The 23,601-nt window shown below is 44.2% G+C and overlaps 1 protein-coding gene and 1 long non-coding RNA gene across 3 annotated transcripts in view; one reads left to right on the plus strand and one right to left on the minus strand.

Moving 5' to 3' along the window:
• The window catches only part of LOC139031812 (uncharacterized), a 16,184-nt gene extending 13,457 nt beyond the window's left edge, over positions 1–2,727 (minus strand). Inside the window, exon 1 of the long non-coding RNA XR_011484331.1 lies at positions 2,512–2,727. This is a non-coding gene — a long non-coding RNA (uncharacterized lncRNA). The remainder of the gene's footprint in view (positions 1–2,511) is intronic.
• On the plus strand, positions 2,387–20,256 carry E2F8 (E2F transcription factor 8). Of its 2 annotated transcripts, none has more exons than XM_020910140.2 (13): positions 2,387–2,636; positions 3,803–3,923; positions 5,558–5,836; positions 6,189–6,345; positions 8,395–8,709; positions 8,931–9,092; positions 11,002–11,139; positions 12,794–12,997; positions 13,312–13,399; positions 13,657–14,185; positions 18,493–18,625; positions 18,743–19,137; positions 19,506–20,256. In XM_020910140.2, exons 2-13 carry the CDS (start codon positions 3,909–3,911, stop codon positions 19,686–19,688), a joined length of 2,598 nt encoding a protein of 865 aa, XP_020765799.2. In that variant the 5' UTR covers positions 2,387–2,636; positions 3,803–3,908; the 3' UTR covers positions 19,689–20,256. The 2 variants fall into 2 exon arrangements, with proteins under 2 accessions (XP_020765799.2, XP_020765800.2); XM_020910141.2 differs by lacking the exon at positions 2,387–2,636 and adding an exon at positions 3,071–3,473.
• The last annotated feature ends 3,345 nt before the right edge of the window (positions 20,257–23,601 follow it).

Raw genomic sequence — 23,601 nt, forward strand, 5'->3', positions numbered from 1 at the left:
AGCTTTCTGAGGCATTGGAATGGGATATATGAAGTGGGGGCAGATAGACCTGGATTATAATCCTGACTCTATAGCTAACTTGGCCATCACTTAAACCTTTTGGTGCCTCAGTTTTCTTCTCTATAAAATGAGGCACAACTATCCTGTGAAGCAAGTAAGGACCAACCCAAGCACAGTGGAGAACATGGCTTTCAGTGGAAAGCTCTTAAGAGTTAAAGAGACTTGGCTTCAAATCCCAGACCAGCCAGCCCTTAAGAGTTAAAGAGACTTGGCTTCAAATCCCAGACCAGCCACTTACCTTAAGACTGGGGTTTGTTAGTTAAAAATGCTCTACTTTGGGGTTGGTAGAGGCAAACTATTACATATAGAATGGATAAGCAACAGGTCCTACTGGATAGCATAGGGAACTATATTCAATATCCTGGGGTAAACCACAATGGAAAAAGAATATAAGGAAGAATGTATGTACGTGGACAACTGAGTCACTTTGCTGCAGAGCAGAAATTAACACAGCATTGTAAATCAACTAAACTTCAATCAAAAAATTAAAATTTTTTTTAAAAAAGAGGTATTTCACTTTCCAGATGGTAACCCACAGTTAACAACTATGCTGAGTACTGAATGTGATGCCATCTGTGCAGCCTAGTGAGAGGTGGCTGCTCCAAGCATTATTTGTGGCATTCAGACACCTGGGAGAAGGAATGCCCCTGCAGTCACAGACATGAGCACGGCAGTCACCGGTTCTGAGCACAGTGGCATCAGACTGTCGCTTTTAAAAGGATTCCCAGCTTGAATTAATAAAAAAATTAAGGTAGGTTGGGCAAAGGGGGACACCACGCACTGCTATAAACGCTGGTGAGGAAAGGGGAAGAATCTGTGAAACAAAGGCTAACTCAGAAGCGCCAACTGCCCACCTTTTGTTGATGTATATAAAAACAGACCTTGCTCCAGAAAAGATGCACGGGGCTCAGTAAGAAACACTTGCTCTGTGCAGTCTAGGGCGGGGCCCTGCCCGGTGACCGCACTTTATTTTAAATTTGAGGGCTCTAGGTGACCGCTGGTTTCTGCACGGCACAGATCCTAAGGCCGGTTTTCAGGTGGCGGCGCGCTCTTGAGCGACACTCGCCTGAAGCCGGGTAGCAGAGAGCAAGAACCGAGCCAGCGCGACGCTAACTCTTCGGGGCAGCCACCCTGCGCGCCCTGAGGTTGCGTTCCGCGAAGAGAAAGAGCCACCGTTCGCCACCGGGACTCCCCCGGCCCTACAGCCTGCAGCTACAGCGCGGCGACCTTGGCCTCAGTACCAGAGTATCCCCGCCCTTATATCGCGACCCGGAATATAAAGCTATCTGGCGCTGCAAGTCATTGACACACATGAAGACGAGACGGGACAAGGGGATCGCGGCCCCGGGCTTTGCTGGAGCTTAAAAGATGCGAGATTACAAAAGAGGGGGAAGAGCTCAAACCAAACTGTCGATAGATGGGCCCCTTGATCTGGGCGCTATTGGGCAATACGTGCGGTCCCGCAACTCCGGCACAGGTCCCCAGAAAAGGGAAGCGCTAGAAAGCCGAGTAGAGCCAAGCAAGACAACGCGGGTGCAAACAATCCAGGCGCTCCCAAGGGCAGCGCTGCCGCGCGGCGTCTCAGTCTCCCCATCTGCAAAGCAGAGCTTTGGACTAGAGTGTCTCCCAAAGCTCCTATTAATCTAGAAGTCAACAATATTCCATGCTGGAGCTGCCCGAGGCTTGGAAACCGGAAAAAGAGAGGAAAGCGAGGGAAGACGACAGGGAGGAGGGAAAGGAGGAGCCGGTGGGAGACCAGGAGAGGGAAGACAGGGGACGCCCGGAACAGGCTTGGCGGGTTTTCAACCTTACTCCTCCTCCTCCTCCTACACCTGAGTTCTCCCGTTTGGGCCAAGACCCCGCGCCCATCAAATGGGAGCACCAGTTAGCCAAGCTTCTCCCTCCACGCCCCAGTTTCTTAGAAGCCATGGGCAAATGGTGGGCAGCACAATAATGCATGCCATGGATGGAAGGGGAAATGGTCCTGGCTGGGGTCTCCAGCACAGGTGAGCGGACCTGGGACTGGGCAGGCCGTGGGACGGACCCAGGATGGGGATTGTGGAGCGTCCGCGTCCCAACCCGCGTGTCCTCGGCTGACTAAACTTAATTTCCCAACTTTGAGCAAGGGGAGGGAGTGTTCCCCCCCCCCAAAAAAAAAAAGTTTCTGAACTTTTCCCCCAACTCTGCCGTGGAGGCGGCACCGGAGGGCGGTGCCTGCACCCTGATTCGCCGCCGGCTCCGGTCTGGAGACTCGGATTGGCGCGCGTGGTCCGGGGCCGGGAAGAGCGGGCGTGGGGGGAGGGGAGCGGCCCTCCCCGCCCGCGGGATCGGCTCGCGCCGGGAGCGGGTTAATTTCAAATCGGGGGCTTGACTGCTCCTGGACGGTCACGTCCACTCTGCCCGCCCGCCGGCCCGCCAGTCCCGGTCCCGGCGTTTCCCTCGGGCACCCACCTCAGCGCGGCGTTTAAGGACCGACTGACGGCCCGACACGCGGGCTCCCAGGCCTGAGCGGGGAAGGGGTGCAGAGGCGTCCCCGCTCAGCCCCCATCGGCTCCAAGTGTGAGGTGAACTGACAGGTCAGCGGGGCGCAGAGGGGCGCGGCGCCGAGCCAGACTGGCACCGGGAGAGGGATCGGGAAGGCTGCGGCAGCGGCGGCCGTTTCCCGCCTCTCGCTCCGCCGGGGGCCGTGGAGGGAGGAGCCGAGATCCCGCGCAGAGGGGAGGGGGCGAGCGAGGGGGAGGGGCGGGGACGCCTTGGTTCCGGGCGCGGGTTTGCCCGCGCTCAAGCCCCGCGCAGCTCAAGGGGCGGTGCCGACCACGGGATGACTTTCCGCGCCAAATTTTTAAATCGAAGGCGGAAGGTCCAGACCCGCCCCTGGCGCCGCCAGCCAATCGCAGGCCTGCAGCCGGCGCTCTGATTGGTTGGGAATCGTTGCCCTAGAAACCGCGAAGATGCTGTCCGGGAACTGCCTGACTGGCGGCGCGCGTACTGGGCCCAGGGGGGAGGGGAGTTGGCCTGGAGCTAGGGGAAGCGCGCCGGGCGCGGGAGCCGGTGGCGACTGTACCTGGTTGCCTTGCTGAGCAAATGCAGCCTTCCATGGTAGGGTCCAGGACTGTGGCGTGAACTGGCCACCTGAATAGCAAGTACATTTTTTAAGTCGCATCTTTACGGAAGTCTTAAAAAAGTTTTAATCGGAAGGCCCTCTTTAAATGCCCAGGAGCTTAAGGGCTGAATTTGGAAGTTACCTATCAAGCTTTTCCCCCAAGACTTTGTTGCTGATCCCATGCACGTGTGTGTCAAAGGAGAAATTCAAGCATCTAGATGTAGACTTTTATCCAGATACTTGGGGTTGTAGCTCCTTAGCCGGAACCTGGGCTCATGCGCTCGAGTCCGGAACTCTGATCTGTGAACAGGTGGGTGCTTGCGCTCGCTGGAGTCCATCCGGTGGGGTCCGGAGAATGCATTGCCCTCTCTTAAGGTGGACAAGGGCTGTCACTGGAATTTCTGTGGGTTGCTTGAAGTCTTACAGACGGCAGATCGGCTTGCTGAAGTAATTTACGGGCGTTTGATGGGCGTCCTCTGCCCTGTGGGGCTATCTCCGGTCGGGAATAAAATGTTAAGTGTAGTTTGTCAGTTTTCTTTACCTTAGCCTTTGTTTCAGCAGACTGTGGCGTCCCGTCAAGGTATTTTCAACAGATCTGCATTTTTCTTTAACTTTTTCTATTTTCTTTTTTTCTTTAAGGATATTAAACTTATTAACTGGACTACCTGAACTACTTGAACCATCAGGATAAAGAACTCCAGATTTTTCATTTTTAAAGAAACTAAATGTATGAGAAATTTACAGAATGGAGAACGAAAAGGTACTTTTTTAGCTTCAGTATTCATCCTTGTAGTTTTAAATGCAACATTATCCCGATTTTACTGAATAATCTTTCAGTATCCAACATCTTACTAATGCTACATTCTTTTTTGGTTAACCCCTATAAAAACCTAGAAGGAAGGGAAACTTAATTTTTGAAGAGGGAAAAAGTTACCCAAGATTAATCTTTCTAGTTTTTAGTGATTTGGTGGAAGTTTCAAAGAGATAAGTAAAGAGAAAAGATATTTTTAAGAATTATAAAATTTGTTAGCTGCTTTATGATATTTCTGAGAATTCTTAAACTATAAGAATTCAGAAAGGACATTTGACATTAGATCTCTTGTTAAGATAATTTTCTACCAAATTTCCAGTTTCTTTTAACTATAGGGGCCACTTTCACTGGGGATATCATGATTGATGTCTAAATACTGATAGGGTTAAAAAATGAAATATGCAAATTTCCTAAAAATTTTAGACGTAAACAAATAAGAGAACTGCTGTTGCTTCTGACGGTCAGAGGCAAAGGACAGCAGCCCTGAGAAACATCCCATTCTTGGATCAGAACCTCTCAAGTGTACCATCTCGGTGCACTTACCTGCCATCCCAAGCATTTTCTTTAAAATAGATACAGATGGTGAGAATGTGTGAAGTCGCCAGTGGCCAAAAGTAGAAGAAACATAGTCTCCTTTAGTCTTTAAGGTATATGGAGAAGGCAATGGCAACCCACTCAAGTACTCTTGCCTGGAAAATCCCATGGATGGAGGAGCCTGGTAGGCTGCAGTCCATGGGGTCACCAAGAGTCAGACACAACTGAAGTGACTTAGCAGCAGCAGCAGCAGTCTTAGGTATGAACTGCTGTTAATTTACCCTCTTACGTCTCAATGGCAGCCCAGCCTCTGCCAGGAACCAGCTTTGTGGTCTTGGGTTAACTAATTTTACTTCTCTGGGCTCCATTTTCTCCATCTGTAAAGTGAAAAGGGTAAATATTCAAAGAGCAGAATTTTCTGCTTGTAGCCACTCTGGATTTTGCTCCCTAGTGGATTTTGCCAACAAGTCTGACCACATGCTAGCCCTCACCCTGTTTCCTTGGCTCTCTGACTTTTTTTCATCAGTGGTATTTTACTGAGTACCCACTGCTTGCAACTGTTGTACTAGGTGTATACTTAAGTGAGTGGCATATGGTTTCTGCCATGGAGACATTTACTTATTACAGTGTCATGAGTCAAGTCACTCCAAGGAGTTTGGGGTCACTTAAAATTATCAGTCCTATTAAGGGGAGTTAAGTAAAAGGTATATGGGAACTCTCTGGAGGATCTTTGCAACTCTAAATCTAAAATTATTTCAAAATAAAAATTTTAAAATTGTAAGTCTTAAAGATTTCTTTTTAAATTCTTGGAACATAAGATGAAAATTTTAAATCCATGCATTGTTGTAGAATTAAAAATGGGGGATTTAGCTGTTATGGACAAATGTGAAAGTGATCATTGGAATATAGTCACTAATTTAATCATCTCTTTCAACCTCACTGAGCATGTTTCCTAAGTACTATTTCTATTTATACAATTCTTAGAGTCAAAAGCTATCTGATAAATCTTTTTTTATACTAGATTTAATAATTGACTTGTTTTGAACCAGGAAAATCTCTTTTTCGAGCCACATAAAAGGGGACTGATGAAAACACCTCTGAAAGAATCCACGGCAGCAAATATAGTGTTGGCAGAGATCCAGCCTGACTTTGGCCCTTTAACCACACCCACCAAGCCCCAGGAGATCTCCCAGGGGGAGCCGTGGACACCAACAGCCAACCTCAAAATGCTCATCAGTGCCGTGAGCCCTGAGATCCGCAACAGGGATCAGAAAAGGGGTTTGTTTGACAACAAAAACGGATTACCTGAGGTCAAAGATTGTTTACATGTAAGTTGGTTTGCAGAGGACTGGGTGGAAACTGAGGGATTTGGGGAGCTAGGAAGGGGGGTGGCTGTTGAGGAGGCAACTGGCAATATAAAGCTCTATCCCAGTCGGAGCACTGGAAAGGTTTGGACCCCATCAAATACAGCTCTGGGAAATCTGAATCTGTCACTTATTTATGAGCTTCTTCCCTTTCAGATCCTTCAAGCAGTTTATCCTGACTTCTCCCCACTTACCTTCCCAATTTTGCAGCCACTGAAGCAAACTATATATATATATGTTTGTGTGTTAGTCATTGAGCACTAATGCCTCCAAAAAATCTTTCTCAATAAGACATTATTTACATCTTTCTTTGTAGGAACACTTCTCTGGAGATGAATATGAGAAATCCCAACCCAGTCGAAAAGAGAAAAGTTTAGGATTGTTGTGTCATAAGTTTTTAGCTCGATACCCTAACTATCCCAACCCTGCTGTGAATAATGACATCTGTCTTGACGAAGTAGCCGAAGAACTTAGTAAGTATGCAAAGAGCTCGCTGAAATGGTCAGTCATTAAAGGCACCTCACAGACTGAGTCCTTCAGACCCATGCTCCTTCTAGCCAGTGTTTGTAATGACACAAGGCCACACGGAAATTATACATTTGTCAAACCCTATTAATTTCAGAATAATAATAATGTAGTTCCCAGTCACATTTAAGTCTTAAAACAGTAGAAAATCACAATGGAGATTGCTCTGACTGCACTGTGAAAGCTCTGAAGCTTTAAAGTAAGGCAACATTGTGTTATGACTTATTTCACAAAAAGCTACAACTCTGAACTTGCATCTTGTTTCTCATTGAGGAGCCAGGCTGCCAAATGCTTTCTTCACAGTTGACATGAGGATCAGCCTCTGGGCATGGGAGCCAGGCTTTAGCCCTCTCTGCTATTCAGCACTTTCTGAATGTTTTGTTAGCCAAAAGTTACTGTATCCCCCCTGCCCTCTTTTCCTCCTCTCTTCATGGACTCAAATCTAGTTAGAGCTAAAAAAGGAATCCGTGGCAAATGTGGGATACCTTTGGAGGCATGAAAATACTATGACCTGGATCTGTAAAGAGATATACAGGATATTTTAGTATATAGCTATCACCCCATGAAGAAAGTTTTGCCTTTCAAATACATGTTTATATGTATCAACTTTAAGAAATACCATTTAGATTCCTCTCTTCACATACACTTCATTATAGCTATGGAGGGTGTACCATTTAATTTAGCAGGTATCTATGGATTACCTACTATGGCAGGCAATGTCGTAGCAGCTGGGATAACATCAGTGGACAGAAAGAACAAAGTTCCTGCTCCTGTGGAACCTGCTTTCCAGTGGAGACAATAGACAATATGCAAAGGACATAATAAGTGGGTAATTAGGATGTAAGAAGGTAATGTGTGCTAAAGAAAAGCAAATGCAGACCAGGGTAGATGGAAATCCAGAGTGCTCAGAGCGTGCTCCATAACTTTAAACTTCATTTTAAATTAAGTAGTTGGGTCAGGCCTTGTTAGGAGGGTGACATCTGAGCAAGGACTCAAGAATAGAAGTGGGGAGCCATGAGGACATCTGGGAGAGGGATTCCAGCTGGAAGGAACAGCCTAGCACACAAAGGCCCTCTGGCAAGTTTCAGGAACCAAGGAATCGCAGCACCTCGTACCAATCATGTGACAGCCATGTTTGTGTGTGTGTGTTGGGAACTAATATAAGAAATGGAGTGTAGAGGGTGGAATTTAGAGCTCTAAAGACTTGATTTTGCCACTTACTAGCTCTGTGCTCTTAGCTGCTCTGTGAGCAGCTTAGCCAGCCTCATCATTAAAGCATGGATAATAAGTTTCAAAATGGCAACCCACTCCGGTGTTCTTGCCTGGGAAATCCCATGGACAGAGGAGCCTGGTGGGCTACAGTCCATGGGGTCACAAAGAGTTGGACACCACCTAGCAACTAAGTACCTTTCACACTCAGGATGGATTTTCTAGCTCCAAGTCACCCTTTGAGGAACTGCGTCATTTTGTACTGCTCTGTGTAAAAGTAAAGACTATTGTTAAAGAAATTAAAAAGCATGGATAATAATCACTTACCTCACAAGTTAGGGTAAAATCTTCCTAAACCTGTATGATGCATCAAAGACCCTCAATAAGCATCACCTTTCTAATTTATATTAACTGTTTGTACCCTTTGAGAACAGGGACATGCCTTTCTCATCTTCATACTCTTTAGCATGTGCTGTGCTCAGACACTCAGTTGTGTTTGACTCTTTTTGACCCCGTGGACTGTAGCCCACCAGGCTCCTCGGTCCATGGGAATTCTCCAGGCAAGAATACTGGAGTGGGTTGCCACGCTTTCCTCCAGGGGATCTTCCCAACCCAGAGATCGAACTCAGGTCTCCCACATTGCAGGCAGATTCTTTACCATCTGAGCCACTAAAGTTATTTAATCCAGAACCTACGGACTAAGAATCCCTGGGGAAAACAAAGGTATTCGATTCTATCCATGTTACAATATCTGATTCTAGTAAGATGCCATTGCTTGTTCTCCGCAGATGTTGAGCGCCGACGCATTTATGATATTGTCAACGTCCTAGAGAGTCTACACATGGTGAGCCGGCTCGCCAAAAACAGGTACACTTGGCACGGGCGACACAACCTCAACCAGACCCTTGGGACTTTGAAAAGCGTCGGGGAGGAGAACAAGTACGCCGAGCAGATTATGATGATCAAAAAGAAAGAATATGAACAAGAGTTTGACTTTAGTAAGAGTTACAGTATAGAGGATCCCATCATCAAATCAAACAGTGGCCAAAATGGACACCCAGACATGTGTTTTGTCGAACTCCCTGGAGTGGAATTTCGGGCAGGTGAGAGAGCTGGTATTGAAAGGCTCAGGTGGCAGGGATCCTCTTGGAGCTCTAGAGACCAGGTTCCGTAAGGAACCCAGCGCAAAGCTACTGCTGCTTTTCCTATGAAAATGCTGCATATCAACCGTGGCATCGGGTTGCGGTATTTTTAGCTTTGTTACTTTAGAAAGCACTTGTCCCTTCATGAATTTTAATTCTCTAATCCTCTTCCTTTTCCAAAGCCTCTGTAAACAGCCGCAAAGACAAGTCTTTAAGAGTGATGAGCCAAAAATTTGTGATGCTGTTTTTGGTGTCAACGCCTCAGATAGTAAGCTTGGAAATTGCTGCCAAGATTTTAATTGGGGAGGACCATGTGGAAGATTTGGATAAAAGCAAGTTTAAAAGTAAGTGGCCCAACTGCCGTGGACTTTTGGACCTACCCTTAAATTACTTTCAAATACATGGGCTATGTAAACAGATCATCTCTAGTTAGGCTTTTATATCTTCACTTCTCCCAAGAATTCATGAAGATACTGCTTGAGCTAGCTTGTAGGAATCAAAGATATGTATATCGCTACTCTTACCTGACACTTTGATTTATCTACCTCACTTGATACTGTAACACTGCCTCCATTTTACAGCGTCTGAAGTCTAAATAAGCAGTAAAGTGGGACTGGAATCCAAGTCTCTGTTCTCTCCACTGACTCTCATATTTGAGGGTGTAAATAACTTCTAACACTGTCTCCAGAAGTGACCCGCAGCACAGTGGATTGGACATTTTGAAAGAGTGGTTTTACGGTGTCCCCGCTCTGCACTTACTACCTTAGACAGTTTGCATCCATAGTGACTTGGCTGGCCCAGGCAATCCAGCCTGTCTAGCATGGTAGGCAAGGCTTGCTCTCTGCCTGCAACCAGAGCCTGACACTCTGTCCTGTGTGCGGACGACCGCCATCAGGAGCGATCCCAAGGGCTTGCTCCTGAGAGTCTGCCCCATCGTTAAGCAAGGAGTTACCTAACAGTAACTGCTCTTCTTTTCACATGCAGAAATGTTTATTTAAATATTGGATTTTCTTTCACAGCTACTGATTATTTCCAATTCTTAAATAAAACTACTTGATTTCACTATGAAAAAAAAAAGCATGATTTTAGCCAGAATATCTGCTCTCTGTTGGGAAGAAATCATAGATTGGAGTCTTAAAACAGCTCTGCCCTTGCCTCTAGAAAAGACTTTGCAGGACCTGCCCCACACATACACGCAGAGGAGCAGAGAGAAGGTGTAGAAGGCATTAGCTGACCTCCGAGCAGGGCATCAGGCTGGCCTGGACATGGATCACTCGGGGGACCGGCTGACTGGTGACCCCGAGGCATAGCAGAGGCTGAGGGGATGCCTGGGAGGTGTCATGCAGACCCCTTCCCATCCCTGTGAAGCTGTACTGGTCCCATGAAAGTATTGAGACACCTCCAGTTGGATGGTGTCTCCATAAAGACAAAATGAGTAGAGATTAAGGCAGTAAGGCTAGCATTTGGCTTAGGAGATTTATCATTTCAGAAAACACATCCCAATCCTACCGATGGGCTGCCTGCTTTCTCTGAGTCACCAGTTTTCAGCTCTTTATTTCACTGGTTAGTCACAGCCTTGGAAACTATTCCAGGAACTACACATGTGTAATTTGCTGAATCCCTAGGGAATTCAAAACCTTGCAAGGCTGTGAAGGCGGGGCTCAATCTGCAGCTTTGTACTATAAGCTAAAGTAAAGGCAGACTTCTGTAGCAGAGCTTTTCATGATATATAAGACTTATAGAATTAGCAAATCTATGCTTTGCGTATATATATATATGGACAGTATAAATGTTTATAAATTTTGATAGGTATAAAAATTTTCCATGCTTGTGAAATACATTTATTTTCACAAATTATCACAAGCAGGAAAATAATATATTTATCATTGATTATTTCTATTTGTTCCTAAAATTCTGAATCCTCATTAGGAGATGCCCAGCAGTGGTAACTTTTTATTAGAAAATCTGTAACATGTTTCCCAATAGGGTGATCTCATTGAGTCATTTTTCCTTTTTCAACATGTGCTTTTGTTTCAAAATCCAGTATCAGCAGTAATTGAGTCTCAATATTTAAAACTTTTTTTGTTTTAATTAAAGCAGTATCGCTATAATAACTCAAGAAAAGTCACATTTTTCTCTGACACTGATGGTTAGGATAGCTCTTTGTACACCGTACACGTGAAGCCCTTAGGAAGCAAAGTCCTCTGATCTTTCATTATTCCATTAAGTGATATATATACTTTTTTCCCCCAGCAAAAATTAGGAGGTTGTATGATATAGCTAATGTTCTGAGTAGCCTGGATCTTATCAAGAAAGTTCATGTTACAGAGGAAAGAGGCCGAAAACCAGCTTTTAAATGGACAGGCCCAGAAATCAGTCCAAAGCCCAGTGGTATGTATTTATTTCCTTTTATTCATTGCTTCATTACTTTGAATTAATGCACATTTGGAAATATACTTCCTTTCTCTTCCTACCCTTACTCCCACATGGGAAGAGCATGTATAAGTGACTGAATAGACAAAGATGAGCAGCAATATGGACAGTCTGGCCCTTGGTTCCGTCAGCAACTCAAAGTCCATAACCATCACACCCCTGTGTAGGAGGCAAAATCTGTGTGTAAAAGCATCTGACAAAGTTGAAACAGAGCCTCTGCATGTGGCGAATATGAAATGGATTCACTCCAGAATGAATATTCTGTCTCCATCTCAGCTCTGGGATTCTTACCTTTTGTGTTCTACCAAGACCCACACACAGAAGTTCTGGAAAATGGCAAGAACACAGACCATGGAAGCAGAGGGGAAGCTTAGGTTCCAGTCCCAAGTCTGTCACTTATTCCAGCTGTGTGGCCTTGGGCAGGGGACTTCTCTAAGACTGCTTCCTCACCCCTAGTAGAAAGAACGACGCACCTTTGCGAGGTTATTATGGTTTTGGATATAACCTTAATGAGAGGTCCTTCAGTACAGGGGTTTGGAGGGCAGGCTCTGGGCTAGACTGATCAAGTTCATATCCCAGGCCCACGTTCTTCTAGCTGAGAGACCCCGAACCAGTTAGTTAATGTCTGAAACGTCTCTGAAATGAGGGTGCATTTCCTGAGAAGTACCTGCCTGAGTTGTGGACAGTATCTTAGTCTGTTCAGGGTGCCACAACAGAGTACCATCGACTCGGTGGCTGATAAAGAATATATTTACTTCTCATAGTTCTGGAGGCTTGGAAGTCCAAGATCAAGTTGCTGGCAGACTTGGTGTCTGGTGAGGACCTGCTTTCTAGACTTTTCTAGTCTTTTCTTAGTAACCTCACATAGTGGAAGAAGACTAGAGAGCTCTGTGGAGTCCCTTTTATAAGAGCACTAATCCTATTCAAGAGGGTTCCACCCTCATGAACATCTCCCAAAGGCCCCACCTCCCAGTACCATCACATTGGACATCAGGTTTCAACATGTGAATTTGGGGAGAGGGGATGGGGCGGGGGATGCGAACATTCAGTCCATAGCAGGCAGGGTCACCCTATTTCATCAGATGAAGTCTCCACTGATTCTGAGATACCCGATGTTTTATATTTCAATAAGAAATAAAAACCACTAACAGCCACCCTGAGAGCGCACCACTGGTTGTAAGATGACAAACTCTTTCAGAGATGTTAAAGTGAATTATTATCTCAGAATTCATTCAGAATAAGATGAACAAGGTTTTTTAGGTAAAGCCCTTGAAATGGTATCTGGCACATAGTAGGCACATAACTGTTGCCACTTTAATCTGAAATCATTTTAGAACCATTCCCAGGTGGCTCAGTGGTAAAGAACCCATTTGCCAATGCAGGAGACACAGGAGATGCCAGTTCGATCCCTGAGTCAGGAAGATCCCCTGGAGGAGGAAATGGCAAGTATTCTTGCCTGGAGAATCCCTATGAACAGAGGAACCTGGCGGGCTACAGTCCATAGGGTCGCACAGAGTTGGACATAACTGAGCAAGCGCACACTCACTGAACTCATACCCCAGAAAGAGGCTGAACCACTCATGTCTTAACACATTGCCCTTTCCTGTTTCAGGTCTCAGCCCAGTCCTTCCTTTTACTGCCTCTGATTTGGAAGCAAGGCGGTCTTCAAAAGAGAACTGTGCCAAAAACCTCTTTTCCACACGTGGGAAACCAAACTTCACTCGACACCCATCTCTCATCAAACTGGTAAAAAGCATAGAGAGTGATCGGAGAAAGATAAATTCTGCTCCCAGTAGCCCTATCAAAACCCACAAAGGTATGTTTGCTATCATGTTAGAGCTCTGCTTGAAAGAATCCCTCTCCATCTGACTTTTAGCTTCCTTGATTCCTCGGGACTTGCTAGAGAATTGTTTGTTTCCATAGTCTCAAACACACTTGAAGCCCAACTTACATATGAATTAAAGGATAAAATGTGAATTGTGGGGTTTATCATTTAATTACTGTGTGATTTGGGGGAGGAGGGCAGTGCAATTTTTCTGTTCCTTTGACCTCAGTGATGTTTCATTTGTGTAAAGATTCATTCTTTTGCTTTGACCAACTCCCTACCCCACCTTCTTTTTATTTTACCAGCTGAGAGCTCTCAGAATTCTGCACCTTTCCCGAGTAAAATGGCTCAGCTCGCAGCTATCTGCAAAATGCAGTTAGAAGAGCAATCAAGGTAGGTGGGCAACGCTCTTCAGTAACAGGATGCATTACTTTACACTGCATCATTAGGATTACTTATTTCATGTAAGAATAGGCAATAACCTTGGAAACTGGTGAGAGAATCATCTCTAACTCATAATATGGAATCATGACAGAAACTATCTGCTAGTTTCATAAAAGCGTAGCTTCAATCTGGGGCAATCTAAAATGGTAGAACGTTTTAGAGAACATGTGTTTCCATTGTCTCATGTTTTCAATCTCATCTTTTAGTGAACCCAGAAAGAAAGTGAAGGTACAGCTGGTAGGATCTGGCTGCAAACCTGTGGCCTCTCTGGACACTCCAGCAAATGCCGAGCTAGAGATGACGGCACCATCCCTCATCCAGCCCCTGGGAGTGGTCCCCCTCCTCCCCAGCCCGTTGTCACCAGCAGTGCCCGTGATCCTACCTCAGGCCCCGTCAGGCCCATCGTATGCCATCTACTTGCAGCCTGCCCAGGCCCAAACTCTAACGCCACCCCCAGGCCTGAGCCCCACGGTCTGCCCCACCACCTCTTCTAACGCTGTGAGGTCAAAAGACTCCGCTGATGCCACTGGTGAGAATGCAGACAGTGACTCCCCAAAGTCCAGTGCATCCACCAGGCCTGGACGTTTGCTGCCCGGGCTGGAGAGACAAGGTGCAAAGAACCGAGAGAGGGAGCCAGCTGGAGAAAAAGGCTCAAAGAGGGCGAGTGTGCTCGAGGACAGTGGTTCCAAAAAGAAATTTAAAGAAGACCCAAAAGCACCTGAGAATGTCTCCACAGTAAGTACAGCCTTGAACTGTGCAAAGCTTTAGGTACTCCCCAGTTGATTAGGAGGGACTCTGCTGGCTTGTGAAATTTACCAGAGCAAAGAGCAGTCTCCCAGAAAACAGGGTAACAGTTCCTTAGCGTCCCATAATCCAAACAAGGCCTCAGACAGCTAATCCCCTGACTGGGATGGCGGCAGGGGCATTTTTAACCTTTGGAGGAAGGGATTATCTGCTCTCTTTTTAAAGCACCGTGGGTGGTTGTCCTTAAGTCCATTTCTCTGTCCCACACTGGAATGCAAACACCTGCCATGAAAGTCTTAAATAATTTACAAGCAGACGTGACCCCAAATGAATGGAAGGACGCATAGGGTTCCTCTAACTCCTGCTTTCTGAGTCATTACTTGATATTTGTTTGACGTCATGTAAGTGGCATCTGTGGCCTAGCAGAGAAATGGCTCCCCCCTGTTTTTACTTCCTTCGTCAAATTTAAACCAAAATTTCCATGTTGTGCAAAAAGAAAAATCAGACTTAGCTTGACAAGGTTTAGATGTATTTGATGCATTGGTATCTAGATGTTTTGATGTTCTAGACAGTTTTTTCCTGGATGGTGTTTAATTCGGGAAGGAAAGAACATGTATTGGCTGCCTACCCACATGCTAGATGGCAGAAGTGTTAAGCACTTTTGCATATGTTATCTCATTTTCCACTCTCGGAACAATTGTATATGAAAGACAGCATCACCAGATAAACAAACATCACTAAACATGGAAGCAGAAGTTAATCTCTCATTTTATCCCTGCTGCTAACTCAGGTTACTTTACTTCTCTACATCTTCTTTTCCCACATCTATAAAGAATTTGTTCTGCCAGTTTTTCCTGATTGTCTACTGGGTATGAAGCACTGGCGCTCTGGATCAAATCAGCACCTGCCTTTGGGGATGATTGCTTTTGAGAACTTGCCCCAGGGCTATATTACAGTTTTTGTGAGGTTAAGTGAATTTATGACGTGATGATATACATAAAAGGGTTTGTGATCCTTTCAAGGCACTATAGAAGCTGAAGGGTATTATCTGTAACTGTTGTTAAGGAGGCTTTAGAGTCTGCCAGATCTTCCCTGAGGATGGCCTCCTAGTAACCATTCAAAACATCCATTATCTTAGCATAGTATCATTTTGCATTTAATACACATGCTAGGGGGAAAATCACAAGGCTTCAGCTTGATTTGATTTTCTGGGAGGTCCATAATCTCTTTGGGGCAATGGGTATGATTTAATAATGGTCTCCTGTTGCTCACTTAGTTATTCAGGATTAGGGTTTTCACTGGATAGATTCCTCACACCCACTTCTCTTTTTTTCATCTCTGACTTCATTTTGACCATTTCTTTTTAGCATGGACTGAGCAGAACAAAGTAAGCGAGAGATTCACGTGTTAATTCTTTCAACAAACATTTACTGAGAATCTACACTTCTAGGGGTGGAGAGAAGAGAGTGTACAAACAAACACAAGCATATCAGGTAGTGAATAATAAGAAATATGGTGAAAACAAAAGAGGATAGTGTCCTAAGAAGAGGGGTAGGAGTGTTCATATAGTCTGGGTGAGAAAACATACAAGTGGCAATATGTCAAATGATTTTCATCCTGCTACTTTAATAGTTCTAATTTTTAAAAAGGAATTGGCATTATAGATGAAACAATTTTGCGATGAATATAGTTTATAGGAAAAGGAAAAGTAATTATTATTAGAGTTTTGCTGGAGATTTGAAGAGAGTTAAACCACAAAACATTGTACTATAAGATGCCAAAGAGCAGCTGTTGGTAAAACATCTAAATCTACCCCTTGAAAATTCTCTATTCCTGCAGCCTTCAAGGAACCTGCTAGTAAAGATATTGAACAGAACCAAGCATCTAAGAAACAAAATTGAAAGTTTGTGGTACCCCTTAGCACTGGGGATTCTGACCGCACCTATTAACAGCTAGATCAAAGCATAGGCCGTTGTTTTGACAGCAGTGAGAAGAAAGATCTGCAGGGAGATGATAGGTGGGCCTCTGGTTTACAAGAGCTGCTTTTCGCTTTTACCAGTCCTGTTCCTGCTAAGACCAACCAGACTTTGCAGGTGGCTCAGCCACCCATGTAGGCTCTGTTGGAAAAGTACCGTGATGAGCAGGCGTGCTGCAGACCCACACAGCCCAACACTCTGGCCATTTCTGTGTGGAATGTAACTTTATTCCCTAAAGCTTTTTCTGCATGATATTTGGACATATAATATGAATTAATCAGTTCTCTCATCTATCATTTTTGAAACCTGGTATCCTGCCCTTTCATTTGTATATTATAAAAGTGTTTGCTTGGTATCATTGGAACCTAAAGTACTAGGGGGAAAAAGGTCTATAGTTGTATAATTCCTTTATTCCAAATCAGAAGTCAGCAAACTTTTCTGTGCAGATTGTGTGGTTTAGTCACTAAGTCATGTCCGATTCTTTGCGACCCCATGGACTGTAGTCTGCCAGGCTCCTCTGTCCATGGAATTCTCCAGACAAGAATACTGTAGTAGGTTGCCATTTCCATCTCCAGGTGATCTTCCTGACCCAGGGATTGAACCCACATCTCCTGCATTGCAGGCAGTCTCTTGTATTTCAGGTGGATTCTCTACCAACTGAGCCACAAGGGAAGCTTTCTGTAAAGGGCCAGAGAGTAAATGCTTTTGGCTCTGTGGGCCATATGGTTTCTGTTACACCTATTCAACTCTGCCATAGTAAAAAATTTTTTTAAAGTAGGAATGCATCTGCAGACAATATGTAAATGAATGGGCATGCCTATATTCCAGTACAAGTTTATTTGCAAAAACAGCCAAGAGGCTATATTTGGGCCTGTGGTTTGACATTCCCTTTCTCTAAATCAACATTTCTTAAAAGATTTTTTTCCTTAAATACCAATATTACCAAACATTTAGTTGCTGACTAGCCTTGGAAATGTTACATGATGAACACTCTCTTGGAGATTCACATTGTATGCCATCATGAAAGTCCCTTAGAAATTATGTCATAAAGATTCCATTTTCCTTTGTTGAATTCAGCATTTCCCCAAACATAATTTAACTATGATTCAAGTAGTACCTGCTTGCATCCCATAGAAAGAACTAGAGTCCCTCAGAAGAGTCTCTGGGAAATACCATCCCACATAATTCAAGGACAATCACATAATAACACAGCAGTGCCACTACGGTATCCGGCTGCATTCAGCTTGTTCTGACAGCACCACATCATACCAAGAATTCTGGAAACAGACTTAGGATGTTGAGGGTGGTGGGGAGTGCTAGGTAAATCTTGCCCTTAAGCAGACTCAGTGCTAACTTTAGGACACTTCCTAAGACCCCAGATGGCATTTAAGAAACATGTGGTTACTCAGGACAACTGTTGGGATGGGAAGGAGGGATACTGTCTTCAAAGAGCCATAGAGCTGGCCTGCCGTGGCCCATACCACTGGAGGCTTTGGTCTGATGAGACAAACCACCACCAAGGGATATTAGTCCCAGAAGAGGCACGTGGTCATTTTTCTTCCTGTTGTTTTTGTTCAGTCACTTACTTGTGTCCGACTCTTTGCAACCCCATGGACTGGCAGCACGCCAGGATTCTCTGTCCTTCACCATCTCCCAGAGCTTGCTCAAACTCATGTCCATCGAGTTGGTGATGCCATCCAACCATCTCGTACTCTGTTGTCCCCTTCTCCTCCTGCCTTCAACCTTTCCTAGTATCAGGGTCTTTTCTAATGAGTCCGTTCTTTGCATCAGGTGGCCAAAGTATCGGAGCTTCAGCTTCAGCATCAGTCCTTCTAATGAATATTCAGGATTGATTTCATTTAAGATTGACTTGCTTGTCTCACCACAAAGAAGGCTGAGTGCCTTCTTTGGGAGAAGGAAAGGATGGGAGAGTGAAGTGATTAAAGGCCTGCCTTCCTTGCAAACCCAGGAAGACTGCTCAAGGGACTCTCAAGAGTCTGCCCCAATACCAAAAGTTCAAAAGCATCAATTCTTTGGTGCTCAGCCTTCTTTATGGTCCAGCTCTCACATCTATACATGACTACTGGGAAAACCATAACTTTGACTAGGCAGACCTTTGTCTGCAAAGTGATGTCTCTGCTTTTTAATATGCTGTCTAGGTTTGTCATAGCTTTTCTTCCAAGGGGCAAGCGTCTTTTAATTTCATGGCTGCAATCACCATCTACAGTGATTATGAAGCCAAAAAAAATAAAGTCTGTCACTTTTTCCATTGTTTCCTTCTGTATTCATGTGTAAAATAAACACTTCCTCTTTGTTTTCTAGACCTTGTTCCCATCAGGATACCTAATCCCTCTCACCCAGTGCTCAACCCTGGGGGCAGAGTCCATTCTGTCTAGTAATGAAAACTCAGGTACACTTTCCCCAAATCACAGGATCTACAGCTCCCCGATTGCAGGTGAGTGTACTTAAAAACATCTTTCAAACACAGTCATTCTCAAGCTCACTTGAGCCTTATATACTTCTTGGACAAATGCCTGTGCTTTTAAGATATTCTCCTGCCTTTTCTTTCCAGGTGTTATTCCAGTGACATCATCTGAACTCACTGCTGTTAATTTTCCCTCTTTTCATGTAACACCTTTGAAGCTAATGGTCTCACCAACTTCCATGGCAGCCGTCCCTGTTGGGAACAGCCCGGCTCTCTCTTCGAGCCACCCAGTTCCCATCCAGAACCCGAGCTCAGCCATTGTAAACTTCACCCTGCAGCACTTGGGCCTCATCTCCCCCGGGGTGCAGGTGTCTGCCAGCCCCGCACCCGGAACTGCTGCCGTGTCGCCAAGAATAGAGGCTGTTAGTGTCACACCCGAACATGCAGGCGCTCAGCAAGGAAGGGCCACCAAGTATGACGCATCCATCCTGAGCCAGAGCCAAACAAACGGACAATCAGCTGCAGGGACAGGGGCGCAACAGGTGAGAGTACGTCCATTCGTTGATGACTTTTTTCTCTTTCAGTTCTTAGGTCCCAAATATCAGTATCATGGGAGACTCACTTTTGCTTTCGGACAAGGGAAGGATGGGAGAAGGAAATGCTTAAAGGCCTGCCTTCCTTGTAAATCCAGCAAGAGTGCTCAAGGAGTCCAGATTATGGGGTTATCATGAGCTTTTTTTCCCCCTTAACAAAAATAGTTGAGAGTGTGAAACTCAGGCAGACTCACAGATTTCGGAGCATTCGAGGTTCCCATCATGTGACGCATCCTTCCAGTCCACTTTGCTGAGTTTGCCGGGACATGTACCTGTCTGTCTGGGTCTGACTTTTCCCCATTCTTCTTTCCAATCAGCCTGTTCCTGTGACACCCAAAGGGCCCCAGCCAGTGGCCGAAAGCTTCTTCCGTACTCCAGGTGGACCAACAAAGCCAGCAGGCTCCACCTGCATGGATTTTGATGGTGCTAATCACACCTCTGTGGGAACTCTCTTCATCCCACAGCGAAAACTGGAAGTCTCAACGGAGGATGTCCATTAATTGACATATTTGGCTTTGTTTAATCTTCTGAAGAGTTGTTTAACAGAGAAGATGGCCTCAGACTGATTTGGAGAACACGTTCTCTGAAAATACTGTAAATACGTTGAGGGTTTACTTATTTGCAAAACCGACACTTATTTTCATACTTAAATATATATATATCCACACAGACATATAAATATATATTTGTATTAAGCTAAGTTCAGCCATCAGTCCTACAAAATAAAATGTTGAACTAAGGTATATTAACTTCTGGGGGAAGGGGTTTGTTTTTTTCAGCTGTGCCTATCCTATTATGCCAAGTAACTGTGTTACTTCCCTTTGGGTGAACCTGTGACAGGCCTAACACAGCGCTCTCTTCAACTTTGCACAAGGAAAACGCTGTGATGTATAATTATTTTTAAATGGGAGGACTGTAGCTATATTTTTTTGTAATTTCTTTCCGCTGTTGTTGCAGTATGTCTTTTTGTAAAGTTCGCAACAATCCTTAATCAAGTCTATGGAAAAATTATTTATAAAATGTATTTTTAATCATAAGTTGTTCAAATTAAAACTTTTCTAAAATGTATTTAACATCTTCATTGGGCCTGTTGGAAGAAAGTCTTGGTATGGAGCATGCATCCTGGTTCCCCTTAGATATGCCAAGCTTATCACCTATGTTCTTCCCCTCTTTTGATCCTGCATGTGGCTCCACTTTTACAGAAGTGAGAATGGCCTCAGAGAAGCCGCTGCTTGGCCAAGGACAACCAGCTTAGTCCTGTGTGCTTTCCACCACACCCTGGGAGGTTGGAAATGAGAGGTGGGAGCTGGGGTGCTCCCTGCCCTACCCTGGCATGGCCAGCATCCACCCCCGGCCTCCCAGTGTCAACAGAAGAGGGGCTGCAGCTACAGTCCTCCTTCCAAATGGCCCAGCTCCAGGGATGGGCAAATAGGATTCTGATTTCGAATCCTGTACACACAAGGAATTCCTGCATCAAACCCTCCATGAGCTTCAAGAGAAGGAATGAACTACAATGTGTTCAGCATGCATTTTCTTGATCCTCTGGTTATGTGATAAATTGTACCTTAAGAATTGACACGTGCCTTCTCTGGTTGGGGTTCTTAAAGGATCATCATAATATCTATTTCCTGCATGTTTTCTAAGTGCCAGGCATCACCCTACACATTCTAAAGGCATTACCTCTACAAACTAGTATGACAAGGTCACTGAGGCTACCAGAGATTCAAGCAGCAAGTCCAGGGTCACACTGCGAGTTTATGCAAGGACTTAACCCATGTCTTTATCCATTTATTACCCATCTGCCTCCAGATGTGTGCCCAGCAGCTCTAGGAGAACCAGGCACATCATTTCAGGGTAATCTGAATGTTTATAAACTCACTCCTTTCAAATACATTTTGTTTGAACAACCAAGTACAGCTAAGAGGGCAGCTTTTCTTTCATTTTTTAAAATTTTTATTGGAGTATAGTTGACCTCCAATGTTGTGTTAGTTTCAGGTGTATAGCAAAGTGTATCAGTTATACATACGCATTGTTGTTCAGTCGCTAAGTCATGTCCAACTCTTTCATTCCTTCCAATGAATATTCAGCCATGACACCTTGACTACAGCCTTATAAGAAAACCCATCTAAGCCATTTGCAGACTCCTGACCCACAGAAACTAAGAGATAATAAATTCACAGTTTGAAGACACTAAGTTTGCAGTGATATTGTCATGCAGCAGTAGATAACCAACACAGCTACATAACCCACTGGTCTTCATAAATGTCTTTTTCCAGTTCATCATATTATTGTTCACTGGTTTTATAGGCATTCATGGAAACAAACATCACTGGGACACAGAAGCCCCAAAGGGTTTCATGGGAAAATCACTCTCCATTTTTAAAGCTGGAAGCAACTTTAAAGATGCCAGATAGTAGAGTGGACAAAGTTACCTGCCCAGCATGAAATTTCTTCCTCAAACTGCCTCCTGAATTTCCTCTTAAGGAATTACTAGGTGGACCCCAGCGGACTGTAACTGGGGTTCCCAACACGTATCCAGTAAGAGCAGGCTTGTCATCCAATCTAAACCAATCTCCCTGGAATCTGATATTCATTTCATTCTTGCAGTAGCATTCTTACTACTCTGTCCCCACCACAAGACTGTTGCTGGGGTTCCTGCTTCCCAGCCTCTGGAAAAGCCATGACACCTGCCGGAGTTCAAGCTTGATTTTCAGTCATCTGCTGATGCTGCACATCTTAGCTATCCTTCCAAGAAATGTCCTTTGCTGCAAGCTGCTGATCACACCTGTGACTGACAAACAAAGGACCCTCAGCAGATCACAGAGTGAAACTCAGAGCCAAGGTTTCCCAGTTCCCGAACCCTGTTCCCTGGGCCTGGTGAAATCCAGCCAAAGGCTGAATAGAAGAGACCTTAAGAAATGCTTGGGCTTCCCTGGTGGCTCAGATGGTAAAGAATCTGCCTGCAATGCGTGAAACCCAGGTTCAATCCCTGAGGTGGGAAGATCCCCTGGAGAAGCTAATGACAACCCACTTCAGGATTCCTGCCTGGAGAATTCCATGGACAGAGGAGCCTGGCAGGCAACAGTCCATAGGGGCGCAAAGAGGTGGACACAACTGAGCAACTACACTTTCACTTTAAGAAATGCTTATCTCACCAGAAAACGTAAGCAACTCACATATGCTCAAATGAATGCAACATGCTGTTCAAAATACCTAGAAGCGTAGTGATAGTATGAAGAAGAGATGCAAGTAACCCAGGGAATTAGAGCAACAGAATTTGCTGCAGAAAAAAAAAAAAAATTATTTAAACCCAGCTTTAAAACAAGTTTTCCTCAGTCTTGTCCTTTTCAAGCGATTAGTGTTTCTGCAGATAAAGGATAAAGAGATTTTCAGAATTTAAGCAGATAAGCTGCCTGAGCAATCCTATTAATTATACAGAAGAGTATGGGTTGACTGTAGATTCTTTACTGTATTTACCACTGACTGGTAGTTTTTAAATCTTGAGAACCTAAAATAAGAGATAAGCTGGAAAGAAAATTATCATTATTCTAGGTTGAAAAAAAAAAGTATCAACCTTTTAATCAACTTATAGAGAGTGATTTTATCTCAAAGTTCTATTGAGGGCATTCAGGTCAATTACTTGCTCAGTTGGATCAGTAACTAAATTAGATTTATTGTGATTGTCAACAATTTGTAGAAAAGTAGGTAGGGAATATATTATCAGTGTCCTTCAACAGTCAGGTAATTAACTACATTTCTGAGAGATTTCAAGAGAATCTTCCATATTCCATGAGTTAAGTTCAGAGTCCAATCTGTCCTGCATAATCTGATTTCTATTATAAAAGCATTATTCTAGTTCAATCTCAGGTTTCATTCCCCTGCAAAAAAAGCATTTATTCAATTTTTACCATATGCTCAGCATTGTTATGGTAAAACAATGCCAATTATCCTACTTTTGATAATAAAATATCCTCTGTGACTCTTCTAAAAGTTTATCCTTCATAAATTTTTCATTTTAGTTACTACTAATTAAAGTCTTTCTAAAATGATAATATAGCTTTCCAGATTCCTAAACAGAGTACTGTGAATATAACTAAAACTTTTCTTCATGTTTCAGAGGTTCATGAGCATTATTTTATTAAATTCAAATTCAACAAACAATTTTGGGCATCTATAATACAGTAATGTCCCCAAGGGCTATCAAATATATAGGTCTGTATCCTCCTAAAATTAATGGCTACAGAATAATTATGCTTTTCAAGTTCTGTTCTTCTGCTTTTCTTTCTCCAACTTTGATATCAGCTTCAACTTGCCTCTTTCTTCTAACTTCATGATTAATGAATCTCTCTCCTAACCTAGGAAAATGGAAGGATTCCAGGAGAGCTGATGTCACCCCACTCACCTTTATAAACC

Source organism: Odocoileus virginianus, chromosome 28 (assembly GCF_023699985.2).
Source record: "Odocoileus virginianus isolate 20LAN1187 ecotype Illinois chromosome 28, Ovbor_1.2, whole genome shotgun sequence".
In the NCBI taxonomy this organism is placed as follows: Eukaryota; Metazoa; Chordata; class Mammalia; order Artiodactyla; family Cervidae; genus Odocoileus; species Odocoileus virginianus.